Here is a 13767-nt window from a genome sequence, read left to right on the forward strand (position 1 = left end):
CAGCTCCAATATGGAAATTCACAGGTTATTTCAAAGTCAACTAATATACAGCTAATGAAGTAAAAATGTATAAGAAGTTTATGTGATATAAGATACACAAAGAAAACCTGAAATGTTAACTTAATTTGTTCTACTAAGAACATCAGGGCTTGCAGAATTGATACTGGCCTTATATATCAATTACTTGTTTCTGTAAATTCTTGTTGACTCTTTCATAGAGCGTATTGTGCTACTGTGTCTAAGAAATCAGTGAATAACTAGGTTTTCCATTTTATCAAAGTATAATACAAAGCATTACTTCAATACTAGGCCTTTCTTACTGACTCCTGTATCTATTTTCTTTTCTTTTAAATATTTTATTGATTTTTAACAGAGGATATTGGGTATTTTAGATGCTAAGGATAACATTGTATCATCAGTTCTACTTGCTGTGAGGTTTAATAGCTTTTTTTTTTTTTTTTTTTTAAATACTCACCCGAGATCATGTTTAGATTTTAGCAAGAGAGGAAGGGAGAAAGAGAGAGAAAACATCAATTGGTTGACTCCCATGTGCTTTCCAATCAGGGATCGAACCTGGAACCTAGGTTTGTGCCCTAACCAGGAATCAAACTTGCAACCGTTTAGTATACTGGACAATGCTCCAACTAATAGAGGCACGCAGCCAGGGCAGAAGTTCAACAGCTTCGTAAACACATTGCAGGCATCTTTCCTGTTAGGGCCTCCTGAGAGCAAGGCCCTGGTGAAGCTCAAGATCCCCACATGCATGGTCCAGGGTGCCAAGCAGCCGCACTGTGATGTTGGTGTGGGCAGTGAGGAGAAATGCCTGCCCAAGACTGACATGACAGGCTTTGCTTCCAAACAAGAAGTCAACACAGGGGTGGAACTTTGCAGAGCTTTGAGTGTTCTGAGCACTCAAGATGGGAGAGGGTACCTACACTTACGACAGACTCACTAACCCTCATTGTAAACAATTTGGAAAATGCACCTGTATGGTAGGAGCTTTTAGGAATAAAAGAGCATAAACAGGATAGTGAGCAAAAACAATATTGAAAATGGAGGTAAAGGCAGTGTTAGGGGATCGCCACCAGCCACTGAACTAAGGACACTTGTGGCCTGAGGTGGAGCTGATATGAATTGAGCAGCTAGCCTGAACCCTCTTCCTGTGTGATCTTTTCAAATGCTTATAGCTGAGGAGAAGGCATAATCATAATGAGGAGGGGCTGACAAGGCTCCACCTATCAGGTTACCTTGAGGGACTACAGAGAGGGGTGCAAGCTCTGACATGGCCTGGATGTATGTCTGGCTCCCTTTGATGTCTTCTTTATAATGAATAATGGTAATATTATTAGCAAAAGAGCAGCTGCGAGCTCTGGCTGATGTAGCTCTGTGATAGAGCATCGGCTCACGCAACGAAGTGTTGCCAATTCAAATCCTGGTCATTGCCACATACCTGAGTTCCCTGGGCTGGTGTGGGAGACAGCCAATATATCTCCCCTCTCTCCCCTTCTCTCACTATCCCTCCCTTTCACTCTCCTCAGAAATCAATTGAAAAAATATTCTTGGGTGAGGATTTTTTTAAAAACCTGTTGCTGTAAGGCTTGTATAGGAAGGACAGGCGGGATGCCAAGTCAGGACGAGATGCCTCCCTGTCCTACGCTGTGGCAGGGCAAGGCCATCGGGAGAAGCCAGGCTGATGGCACTATGTAATTAATGTTTTTGAGAGTCGGTACCAAGGATGCCTGACCTACAGCATTTCCAAAGCTTCAGCCTGAAAGGCTTCCCTGAGGATGGCCCAGTATCTGTACACAGTTGGCATCTACTAAGGCTTTGGTTCTCTGATAGCCATTGAGCCACCTGGCTTAGGATGCTGCCCCTCTTGTATCCTGCATGCTGGGTAGTGGGGGTTCTGATTGGCATCTTGTTCCTTTGATGTGAGCCCACCCATCTGCCCTATAGCAGGCAGGATGTCAGCTGCCGTTGTACTGTCCCGGGAGCCCTACATGTGTGCGCAGTGCAAGACGGACTTCACATGCCGCTGGCGAGAGGAGAAGGGCGGTGTCATCATGTGTGAGAACTGCATGGCATCCAACCAGAAGAAGGCGCTCAAGGTGGAGCACACGAGCAGGCTAAAGGCTGCCTTCGTGAAGGCACTGCAGCAGGAGCAGGAGATCGAGCAGCGCCTTTTGCAACAGGGTGCAGCTCCTGTACAGGTCAAAGCCGAGCCTGCCACCGCCCCACATCCCACTCTGAAGCAGGTGAGCTCTTGTCTAGGAGCCAGCGTTGTGACCTGGAGGTCTGGGAACTTGGCTGGGGCCTCATCCTCCAGGAGAGATGCTCTTCCCTGGCAGGGAGGGACATTGTTGCTAGCACACAACATGTCCTGGCATTCTGTCCATACTCAGCAAGCATCTGCCTGATTGTCAACTGCGTCTAAATTGCGTTTAATGGTGGTGTTTAGTGGTGAAAATACTAATTTGCATTTTTTTTAGATTTTGTAGCTTTCACTTTCATTGTGCCGCCGACAAGTACTTCTTGTCTATAAGGACTTTTCTGAAAGCCACATTGAGATACAAAAGAGGCGTTCTGAAGAAATGTTCTAGCTAAATTAAGGAGAGAAAGAAGTTTAAAATCAAGTTGTTTTTTTTTTTGGCTGCTGTTTTTTTTTAATGCTCTGCTTTCCACCCCATATAGATCCAAAGCTTTGTGTTGGCAGTTTTTTGTGTCCTTGGAAGTCATTTGTAATTCACTAATGACCACATCTTCTCAAGGTCCCTATAATAATGGGAGGCCACACTATCCTCGGGAAACGGCCTGTCATATGGGGACTAGGCCTCGTGTGGCCACAGCTGCTGCCCTTTGGTCACTCTAGGTCGCCCTGGGCCAGCCTGTGGATGGTGCTGATCTTGATTTCAACCCCCATTTGTATAGGTCATAAAACCCCGGCGTAAGTTGGCGTTCCGCTCAGGAGAGGCCCGCGACTGGAGTAACGGGGCTGTGCTACAGGTCAGAACTACAGTGCTGGGAGTCCCCTGCACCGAGCCACCAACCAGCCCTCACGCCCCAGTCCGTGACCACGTCAGCAGCCTGCGTCTGTCTCTCTGTTTCTCTCTCTCCCTCTTTCCTTCCCCTGTCCCCTTGGTGTAACTTACCTGGTCTCCTGATTTTGGACTTTAGGGACCCCGTGTGGGTGGGAAGAGGTCAGCCACAGCAAGGAAAGGCTGCACTGAGCACCTCACCCTCTACCTTTTCCTTTCCTATATGAGCCATTGCACCCTTTTTCCATTGCAGGCCTCCAGCCAGCTGTCCCGGGGCTCGGCCACGACACCCCGAGGCGTCCTGCACACGTTCAGCCAGTCGCCCAAACTGCAGAATGCAGCCTCAGCCACAGCTCTTGTCAGCAGGACCGGCAAACATTCCGAGAGAGCCATTAGCTCTGGCAAGGGCAATGCCACCTCCAACTGGAAGAAGGCACCCCTGGGTACAGGTAGGTAGGCAAGCTGCCAAGGAGCTCAAAATAGGGACCTTGCCGTGGTTGGGTCCATCCGTTTCTTATTTTAGCAAAGACTTGCATATGATGAAAGGAAATGGCACAAAGGGCCCTGAACTCCAGACCTGCTCCCTGAGAACACTGCCTCCAACTCTTCAGCTGAATCTCTCTTGTTCACTAAATAGGATGACCTCAAGTGGCATCCCTGGGTAGATAGCAAGTAGCTCTCAGTGTCTCCACACTCGGTACCCAACTCTTAACCCTTCACTCAAAACAAGACAGGCCCAGTTCAGGCAGTTACTCCCATCATCCAGTAAACTTCTGGCACCGCAGATGTTTATCTATCCCCTTGGCTCCTGGCTCCTGGCCCCTGGCAAAGGGAACACACTTGTTAACTTGTGCCTTTTCTGCTATACTATTTTTTGTTCATCCAGATAGTGTCTTTTATTTCTTGATCTGAGGGCCACTCTTCCCACCTTCTTCTGGCTTGGACAGATCAAAATAGAATAAGAATGTAGGGGTGAGCTGAAACCGGTTTGGCTCAGGGGATAGAGTGTCGGTCTGCGGACTGAAAGGTCCCAGGTTCGATTCCTGCCAAGCGCATGTACATTGGTTGCGGGCACATCCCTGATAGGGGGTGTGCAAGAGGCAGCTGGTCGATGTATCTCTTTCATCGATGTTTCTAACTCTCTATCCCTCTCCCTTCCTCTCTGTGGAAAATCAATAATTTTTTTTTTTTTTTTTTTTTTTTTTTAATGCAGGGGTGAGGAGGGGGACTCTGGGATGAGGGCTGGGAGTTTAACTGAGGTGGGGAGGCACCTTGCATGTTCAGCCAGTCGCCCAAACTCCTGGGGAGACAACATTTTAAGAACAACCCCAGGGGATGAGGAGGCGCTCAGGCAGATCTTTTTTAATCTCCCTCAGTCCTGCCATCCTAGGTCATCGTATTTTAAAAGTTTCTTATTTGTGTGCTAGCATTGAGATTAGTATGCAATATAGAAATATTGCATCAAAAATGAAAAAGTGGCCGAAACCGGTTTGGCTCAATGGATAGAGCGTCGGCTTGGGGACTGAAAGGTCCCAGGTTCGATTCCAGTCAAGAGCATGTACCTTGGTTGCGGGCATATCCTCAGTAGGGGGTGTGCAAGAGGCAGCTGATCGATGACTCTCTCTCATCGGTGTTTCTAACTCTCTATCTCTCTCTCCCTTCCTCTCTGTACAAAATCAATAAAAATATATTTAAAAAAAAGAAAAGAAAAAGTGGCTGAAACCGGTTTGGCTCAGTGGATAGGTCCCAGGTTCAATTCTGATCAAGGGCATGTACCTTGGTTGCGAGCACATCCCCTGTTGAGGAGGTTTGCAGGAGGCAGCTGATCGATGTTTCTTTCTCATTGATGTTTCTAACTGTCTATCCCTCTCTCTTCCTCTCTGTAAAAAATCAATAAAATATATATATTTTTTTAAATGAAAAAGTGACTTGCCCTGCTGATAGCGCTTGCAAACATGGTGAATGTTCCTAAAACCCACTGAACTTTCTATAAGAAGTGTGGTAGGCATCAAGCCCCACAAAGTAACACAGTACAACAGGGAAAGCAGTGTTATGACAGGAAGCAGAGTGGTTATGGTGGGCAGACAAGCTGATATCCCGGAAAAAAGGCTAAAACTACAAAGGAGATTGTGCTGAGGCTTGAGCCTAACTGCAGATCTAAGAGAATGCTTGGCTATTAAGAGATGCAAGCATTTTTAACTGGGAAGAGATAAGAAAAGGTCACGTGATCCAATTCTAAGCTTCATATTTTGTTTTATTATATGACAATAAAATCTTGATATATTCAGCAAAACAAAAGAAGAAAAAGTGAGCCCAGCCGATGTGGCTCAGTTGGCTGAGCATTGTCCCACACACAGAGCGGGCGCCAGTTCAATCCGGCCAGAGCACGTGCCTGAGGTGTAGGCTTGACCCCCGGTGGACGTGCAGGAGGTAGTTGATCAATGTTACCCTTTCACATGATGTTTCTCTCACTCCTTCCCTCTCCCTTCCTCTCTTTAAAATCAATAATAAAAATTTTGAAGTCAAGGCTGGGTGTGGCTCAGTGGTTGAGAGTTGACTTATGAACCAGCAGGTCATGGTTCTGTTCCAGGTCAGGGTACTTGCCAGGTTGCCTGTTCATTTCCCAGTAGGGGGCGTGCAGGAAGCATCCAATTAATGATTCTCTTTCTTAGTTGATGTTTCTATCGCTCTCCCCCTCTCCCTCTCTGAAATCAATAAAAAAAAATATTTACAAAAAAGTATATAAATACTAAAAACACATAGCAAAACCGGAAAGTGAACGCTAGACACAAAAGGCTGAGCAAAGGAGATGGATGAGAGCGCTCATTTGTGGGAGTGAGCACATGCCACACCCTTATAGGAAGAAGAAACGCCATCATAGAGGAACCCTCGTTAGACCTGAGAAAGTAGGGCTGTTTGTGCAATGGAAACACAGGAACCCACTGTACATGCAGCTGACCAGAGTCTCCTGGAGAGGAGCTTAGGAGCATAAGACATTCATCTGACCACAGAAGGATTTGGACCACCTGGAAAGCAAAGAGCATTTGTAAATACTAGGCAAAGATACTTTTGCTCAGTGTGTACAAGATACATACAACTAAGAACTCACAGGCTAGATAGAAATTCTTTTTGTGGGAAATTTAGAAGTACCGTATTTTTCGGACCATAAGACGCTCCGGACCATAAGACGCACCAGTTTTTAGAGAAGGGAAATGAAGAAAAAAAGATTCTGAAACAAATAGTGTCCTAAAATATTTTATGTGCACTAAAACCCAACATCACAGTCATAAACACATGTAATCAACCCTGTAAAGTAAACAGCAGCATTTAGAACCATTTTAGAGCCGGGCAAGCACACAGAGACCACACAGAGCCGGGCAAGTAAAAAAACTTTTTTTAAAAAGTATATGTGTAGGCTATATTTGGACCATAAGACGCAGGGACTTTCCCCCCCCCACTTCTGGGGGGGGAAAAGTGCATCTTATGGTCCGAAAAATACGGTATATGAAATGGGGAAAGTCAAGTATAAGTACCGTATTTTTCGGACCATAAGACGCACTTTTTCCCCCCAAGAAGTGGAGGGGAAAAGTCCCCGCATCTTATGGTCCAAATATAGCCTACACATATACTTTTAAAAAAAAGTTTTTTTACTTGCCCGGCTCTGTGTGGTCTCTGTGTGCTTGCCCGGCTCTGTGTGCTTGCTGCAGCCACTGTCCATTCCTCCGTGCCCAGAGTGTCTGCCCCGCTCTGTAAACCCCGAGTGGTAGAGGAGTTCCCATGTATGGTAGTCAGCCTCCATGCCCTCGCTGCAGCCATATCTCCATGTCAGCCCAGGTGCGGTGTACGGTAACTGCGTAATCCAAACCGTAATCATCACCTGTACCCCTCGCTGGCCCGTACTCCGTGCCCGGAAGAATGCCGCGTCTATTCCCCCAATCATTCCTCTCCGCCCTCTGTTGCCGTGCTTGACTACTGGGTAGGCGTACTGTAGATCTCCGCCCACCAGTAAACTCCGCCCTCCGCTGGATGCCCTGATCGATAACGCCGCTACGTCAGAATTTCTCTTCATACTATTATATCAGTAACTGTCAAAATGTTTGTACTGCAACAAACTTCATACCGGTATATTGTATGCAGAGACTTTCTGTGATACCAAACCAATAACATTTACCATAATGTAAAACACTCTCCAGCCTCTTCTCTCACCACTACAACGTGTAGATACCCATAAACTATGCAAAGAAAGCATAGAAAGTCTCTGCATGATTTATGGGTTTACACATTGTAGTGGTAACACTGAACTTTGCTGACAGCTTTTAGCCTTGTGAGAAGCTAGAAAGTGTTTTACACAGTACCGTAAATGTTATTGCTATATCACAGAAAGTCTCTGCATACGGTATATAGGCAATATTCTGAAAACTACTACAGCTTGCCCCCACTATACTAGTAACATACAGTGTTTAGGCCTGAGGGCCCTTTCACACATATGCAGCTGTGTTGCGTTAAAATCTCTGCTGCATGTAGTACGCATTTTCTGTGCGTTTTTTGTGCGGTGTGTTTTTTTTCCCATTGACTAGTATGATGTATGGTGACGTTAATGCACAAAAGATGCAGCATGCCGCATCTTTAAAACTGCTGCAAAACAAACGCGAAATAAACGCATATACCTACGCAGTTTTGCTGCGTTTTTTATGCGGTAACTGTCCATTTTTTTATTGTGTCTGTTAACGCACTGAAAACGGACAAAAAACGCATACTAAGTGTGAAAGGGGCCTGACTGCAATAAAATGTGTGGAGGGGGGAGGGAGAGATATGAGAGCACCTGATGGAATATGGGGGGAAGGATTAAAAAGACATACCGTATTGGTATTTTCTACAGTTCTTTAATTACGGTTTTGCAGAAAAACGGTACCAGTACCGCCCCCTCACTAAGATGTCCAAGCAGAAGAGATGCACATATAAAGTTGATTTCAAACTGGAAGTTATAAAATATGCAAAGGAGCATGGCAACAGGGCAGCAGAGAGACACTTTGGACCACCTCCCTCTGAAAAGATGATAAGAGAGTGGAGGAAACAGGAGGATCAGCTGCAAAAGTTGGAGAAAAGTAGTAAGCACACTTTACGTGGGCATGCTGCAAAGTGGCCAGAGTTGGAGGTGGACATAAAGGAGTGGATCACACATCACCGTGAAAATGGCTTCTTGGTCTCCACAAAAATGATCATAAATAAAGCAAAACTCATTGCTGTGGAAAAAGGAATTCAAAGTTTCACTGGCTCACCATCATGGTGCTACAGATTCATGAAGCGATCTGGCCTTGTCATGTGCACCAAAACAAAAATTGCTCAAAAAATGCCCAACGAATACGAAGAAAAGATCTTGTCTTTTCACAAATTCGTCATTGATGCCAGAAAGAAGAATCAATTTGAACTAAGCCAGATTGGAAATATGGATGAAGTCCTGCTTACTTTTGATGTGCCATCCAACAGAACAGTAGACCACAAAGGAGCAAAAACTATAACCGTTAAAACTTCAGGGTATGAGAAAACCCATTACACACTTGTGTTGTCCTGCTGTGCAGATGGTACTAAATTGCCACCAATGCTCATCTTCAAAAGGAAAACTTTTCCAAAAGAAGCGATTCCTCGGGGAGTCGTGGTGCATGTCCATGACAAAGGATGGATGGACGAAAAGGGAATGAGGCTCTGGATTGAAAAAGTGTGGTCCAAGCGTCCAGGCGGGCTTTTAAAAAAACCATCCTTGTTAGTGCTTGACCAGTTCAGAGCACATATCACCGACACTACAAAAAAGAACTTTAGAGAAGTCAAAACTCATTTAGCTGTAATTCCCGGTGGTCTTACCAGCCAGCTGCAACCTCTGGACGTGTCCATCAACAAACCATTTAAAGTGTTTATGAGGGAAGAGTGGAACAAATGGATGGCTGCTGGTAATCATGATCTTACACCTACCGGTACTGGAAGAATGAAAAGGCCCACTATTACCCAAGTTTGTGAGTGGGTGAAAACCTCATGGGACTCAGTTAAGGATGAGATCATTGTACATTCCTTCAAAAAATGTGGCATCAGCAATGCCTTAGATGGGACTGAAGATGATATGTTATATGAAAATACTGGTACCAGCACCAGTAGTGACGAAAGTTCTGTTAGTGATTGTGAGGATCTGAGCTTTCTAGATTCTGACTCTAGCGATGAGGAGTTCTTGGGGTTCTCATAAAACAAGCAGAACCTTTACCATAAATCTTCAACTTTATTCTAATTTATTACTGAAGTCTCTCGTTATTGTGTTTTACAGTACATTTTGTCTTTTGCTGACTGTATTTGTTAATAATGGTTCTAAATGGTTCTAAATGCTGTTGTTTACAGGGTTGATTACATGTGTTTATGACTGTGATGTTGGGTTTTAATGCACATAAAATATTTTAGGACACTATTTGTTTCAGAATCTTTTTTTCTTCATTTCCCTTCTCTAAAAACTGGTGCGTCTTATGGTCCGGTGCGTCTTATGGTCCGAAAAATACATTATATGTATGTGTACACTGTGATAGCAATTATATGAATCTGTGTGTACACTTAAGGGTGATGTTTGAAAGAGAATATGAAGGAATAAATGGTTGCTGTGTTCCACAGTCAGATTGGAGGTTAAAGTGTCAAGGCTTAGAAGCCACATTTCCCAGGAGAGTTCTACCAGAGCTCCAGGTTACCCTGAGTTTCTAGGTGGTGGTTTGAGAGAAATTGGGTGGGATCTAGTTGGTGGTGCTGCCTTGAATATGCAGAGAGGACTCTAATGCATTTGACCTCAGAATCCTCGTTCCACAAAGTCTATTAACCTCCATCAAAAATACTCTTGGGAGAGCCCTGCTGCTGTAGCTGGGGATCCAGGGCAGTCCTTAGGCCAGGCCAGCCAAAATCCTGTGTGCTGGTGTGTGTGTGTATCATTTTCCAGTGGTAAAAGTGATACTTTGGGAATATTTAGATAATATGAAAAAGGAAGATGATGGCAAAGCTGGTATTTTCTACTCCAGGAGAACAAATATAACACTTGGAGGCCTTCCTCAGTCTGCCTCTTCATTCACATGTCCTGCATGTGAGTGTCCTACAAAGGGGTTATGCTATGTGTGCCATTCTTTGAATGGTTTAATTAGAGAATGTTACCCTATTCTTTTTGATGACTACATGGTATTCCATCATACTAATTTCCCAGTTGCATAGTTCAGTCATTTGTTATTTTTCAGTTCTAAATAGCACTGTGGTAGCCACCTCAGTTAACAGAGCTCTCAAATAGCCTATGGAATATCTGTTACTGTGGCAGAGGCTAAGAATATTGTAAAGGAGATTGAGTTATTTCTTTTCTCTCTTTTTTTTTCTTTTTTTTTTTTTTTTTTTTTTTTTTTTTTGTTAATCCTCACCTGAGGATATTTTTCCATTGATTTATTTATTTATTTATTTATTTTTTAGGGAGAATGGAAGAGAGGAAGAAACAGAGAGAAACATTAATGTGAGAGAAACATATCAGTTGGTTGCCTCCTGCACAACTCCTGACTAGAATCAAACCTGGGACTCTGGTCCTCAGACCGACTCAGTGTCCACTGAGCCAAACTAGCTGGGCAAGTTATTTCTTAAATTCTCTTTAGTTCTGAGGTAGGATTTTGGCTGCCCACTCTGTGTCCTCATGGGAGCCTACCCTGACTGGGACCATCTCAGCCTGTTGCTCTGTTCTGTTGCAGGTGGGGCGCTTGCGTTTGTCAGCCCCAGCTTGACAGTGCACAAGACCTCCTCGGCTGTGGACCGCCAGCGGGAGTACCTCCTGGACATGATCCCGCCACGCTCCATCCCCCAGTCGGCCACGTGGAAATAGTGTGAGCCGGCCTTGTGGAGAATAGGCTCCCTCTTCCTTCCCACCTGGCCCGCCACCCTCTGCTCGCTGGGGAAGACATCCTGCTCCCCAAGAGAGCGAGCAAGCGAGTGTCTGCCGCACTGCAGAAGCAAGAGCTCCCTTCATTCTTGGCTGCAAAGTTTTGTGGCTGGAGGGCCGCTTCACAGGTGGATGAGGATTATTATTACTGGGGGACCTTTCCCATGGGCTTTCCTCCTTTCTTTGCCTTTAGTTTGCCCAACACCAGCAGAAAATTGGACTTTGGGGGCTGTTTCTGCTCCCACCCTCCTCTTCAGCCCCCTCAGGGCACATGGGCAGCCTGGACACTGTGACACACTCGGGCAAGACCGGAGCTCGGGGCTTTAGAAGTTGAGTGGACCGTTGTTTTCTTTTTGCTTTTTCCCCACTTAGCCTCCCAATCTTTGACTGCCTTCCTTCACGGCAATCTCTAGGTTGACAAGTTTTTTTAATCACCTCATGATGATGGAGTTTAAAGTAAACCATGCAGACCCAGGGGTTCCTGCCGAGCACGGCCCTCATGCCCCAGAGGATGGGCCACTGACTGACCAGCCCGTTTGCTCCAGCAGAAGGCCTGTACTGCTGCTCGTTCTGGAGACCCCCAACCTCCCACACTTAGCAGAAGAACAAACTGCAACCCAGACCCAGCCAGAGAGCCTGGGATCCTGAAAGCCACGCTGCTGCCCTTGGAGAAGGGAGTAGAGAAATGGCAGCAACATACAGAGCCTGAGCAGGAAGTTGGAGGGGCGGGCTATCGTGTTGTTGTTTTTTGTTGTTGTTGTGGTTTATTTTATTAATTTTTTCCTTTTCTTTTCCTTCTTATTTTGATAGACAACATCCCAAGCTGCCCTGGCTTGTGCTCCCATCAGGTGTGTCAGGTGGGGGATGCCCCTACCCCTCACAGACTCTGGGTTTCTGTTTGGGTCTAGTTTAGAACCTTCCCTTAAAGGAGGGCCGTGCTGCCAGTGTTCGCCTTCAGACTTTTTTTTTTTTTTTTTTTTTTTAAACCTCTTTAGAGTCTACAGAAATGTCTTACAAAGGATCAGGTCTGCTCTAAGTCATGTTTCATTTTGGTTTTCCCACTCCTTAAAAATCAGTTCCATGAGGAAAGGCAGATGTCATGTGTGAGCTGCACACAGCGCCATCTCCAAGCACATGTGAGGGTGTCCCGTGTGTGCACATGCATGTGTTGACATGGAGACGGGGTACATCGCTCCCCACTTCAGCTCCTGCCCTGGTTTTCCTGTCCATGCAGTTAGGGACTTAACTTAAAATCCTTATTTTATAGGGCTGCCTTTGAACACATTGCTTCAAGATTCTAATAAAGGCTCATTTAACCCCCTCTCGTGTGAGTGAATATCAGTGTTTAGAAAACATTTTTAATGTGGTTGAAGACCTAACTTTGCAAAATGTTCTAATTTTTTGTTCTATAAAACCCTGAATTTCTCATTGATTTTTGTTTTGAGTATATGGGCTGAAGGAAGGTGAGGGGAGGGGAGGGAAGTGTGGCTTTCATAACAAAATGCAGGGATTAGGGGAGAAAGGGAAATTAACATTCAGGAGTATGGGGAAAGGATGTGTTTATACACCAAAAACTCAAGAGTATGCAAGCATTTCTATTTCGTGTGTGTGTGTGTGTGTGTGTGTGTGTACACGCGCGAGCCTGGTAAATAAATACCCATCTTACGTACTACCCTAAGCTGTTAGCCCTCTCTGTTCAGCTACATGGGCCAAACTCCAAATCGTCCAACAAGGAGCTCTGGGCTGGCCACTCCCAGCAAATAGACCTCAGTTATATGCAGTAACTGAATCAGGTGTCTGGGCCAAAGTCACTCATGCACTGGAGGGGTGCGTTTTATTAAAATGACAGCTCAAGTGCCACCACCCTCCCATCCAGATTGACTGGGTCTGTGACTCAAGGCATATGTTCATCCCCAGCCCCATCAGAACTTGGCTCAGCTGGGCTCAGGAACCACCTCTTATCTCACCTTGCTGGACCAAACCACCTCAGGCTGAGGACAGGACAGCTAGGCCCTGGCTTTGCCTTCTCCATCCAGCCCAGCACCCCAGGCACATTCCCATCAAGGACAACTTAATAGGATGAAAATGTAGCTTTTTAAAATGCAAACCCAGCTGGTGTGGTTCAGTGGTTGAGTATCAACCTATGAATCAGGAGATCACAGTTCAATTCCTAGTCAGGGCACATGCCTGGGTTGGAGGGCTGGGGGGCATGCAGGTGGCAGCATATCAGTTATTCTCTCATCATTGATGTTTCTATCTCTCCTTTTCCCTCTCTGAAATCAACAAATTTTTTTCAGCCATTACCAGGGATGGTAATAAAGGACAGTGAACTGCTTTTTAAAGAATTTTTTAAAAGGGCAAGAACATGGGAGGCTTTAGTCCAAGCATGTCAAACTCATGGCCTTTGATATGCTTGCTTTAGTCTTTAGTTCATTTCTACCATTTTAAAATTCCACACCCCTTCTGCATTTATCTTCAATTTCCCACTTTGCGTTGTAACATCTATGATAAGCCCTAAGTGGGTATTTATGTGATGGACTTTAAGATGTTTCAGACAAGGCATTGTTAAATACCCCTCTGGTGTGGGGTTTGAATATACTAGAAAAGGATGTTAACAGTGTGTTCTCTCAGTAGCCAAGTTCACCCCCTGAAAAATCTGGGGTCCTGGTGTCCCCTAGGAGTGTCAAGGCTGAGAGGACCCGGTTTCCAGAATCAGTGAGGATGTAGGAGCCTCTAGGCTCAAATGACAATTTTAATGGTCCCTAGTTATCTGGGACACAGACCTCTGACAGCAACTAGAAA

General features: G+C 45.3%; 1 protein-coding gene across 10 annotated transcripts in view; it reads left to right on the forward strand.

Moving 5' to 3' along the window:
- Positions 1-12286, forward strand: part of GATAD2A (GATA zinc finger domain containing 2A) — a 111963-nt gene extending 99677 nt beyond the window's left edge. For 6 of the 10 annotated variants that reach the window (XM_036450482.2, XM_036450480.2, XM_036450488.2 and 3 more), the window contains 4 exons: positions 1957-2255; positions 2929-3003; positions 3289-3484; positions 10778-12286. In XM_036450482.2, coding sequence (XP_036306375.1) covers positions 1957-2255; positions 2929-3003; positions 3289-3484; positions 10778-10908 — 701 coding nt within the window. In that variant the 3' untranslated portion in view covers positions 10909-12286. The remainder of the gene's footprint in view (positions 1-1956; positions 2256-2928; positions 3004-3288; positions 3485-10777) is intronic. The other 4 variants (XM_036450489.2, XM_036450486.2, XM_036450481.2 and 1 more) reach the window with 3 other exon arrangements.
- Positions 12287-13767: the final 1481 nt, after the last annotated feature.

The sequence above is a fragment of the Pipistrellus kuhlii genome, unplaced genomic scaffold (genome assembly GCF_014108245.1).
Source record: "Pipistrellus kuhlii isolate mPipKuh1 unplaced genomic scaffold, mPipKuh1.p scaffold_m20_p_21, whole genome shotgun sequence".
NCBI lineage: Eukaryota > Metazoa > Chordata > Mammalia > Chiroptera > Vespertilionidae > Pipistrellus > Pipistrellus kuhlii.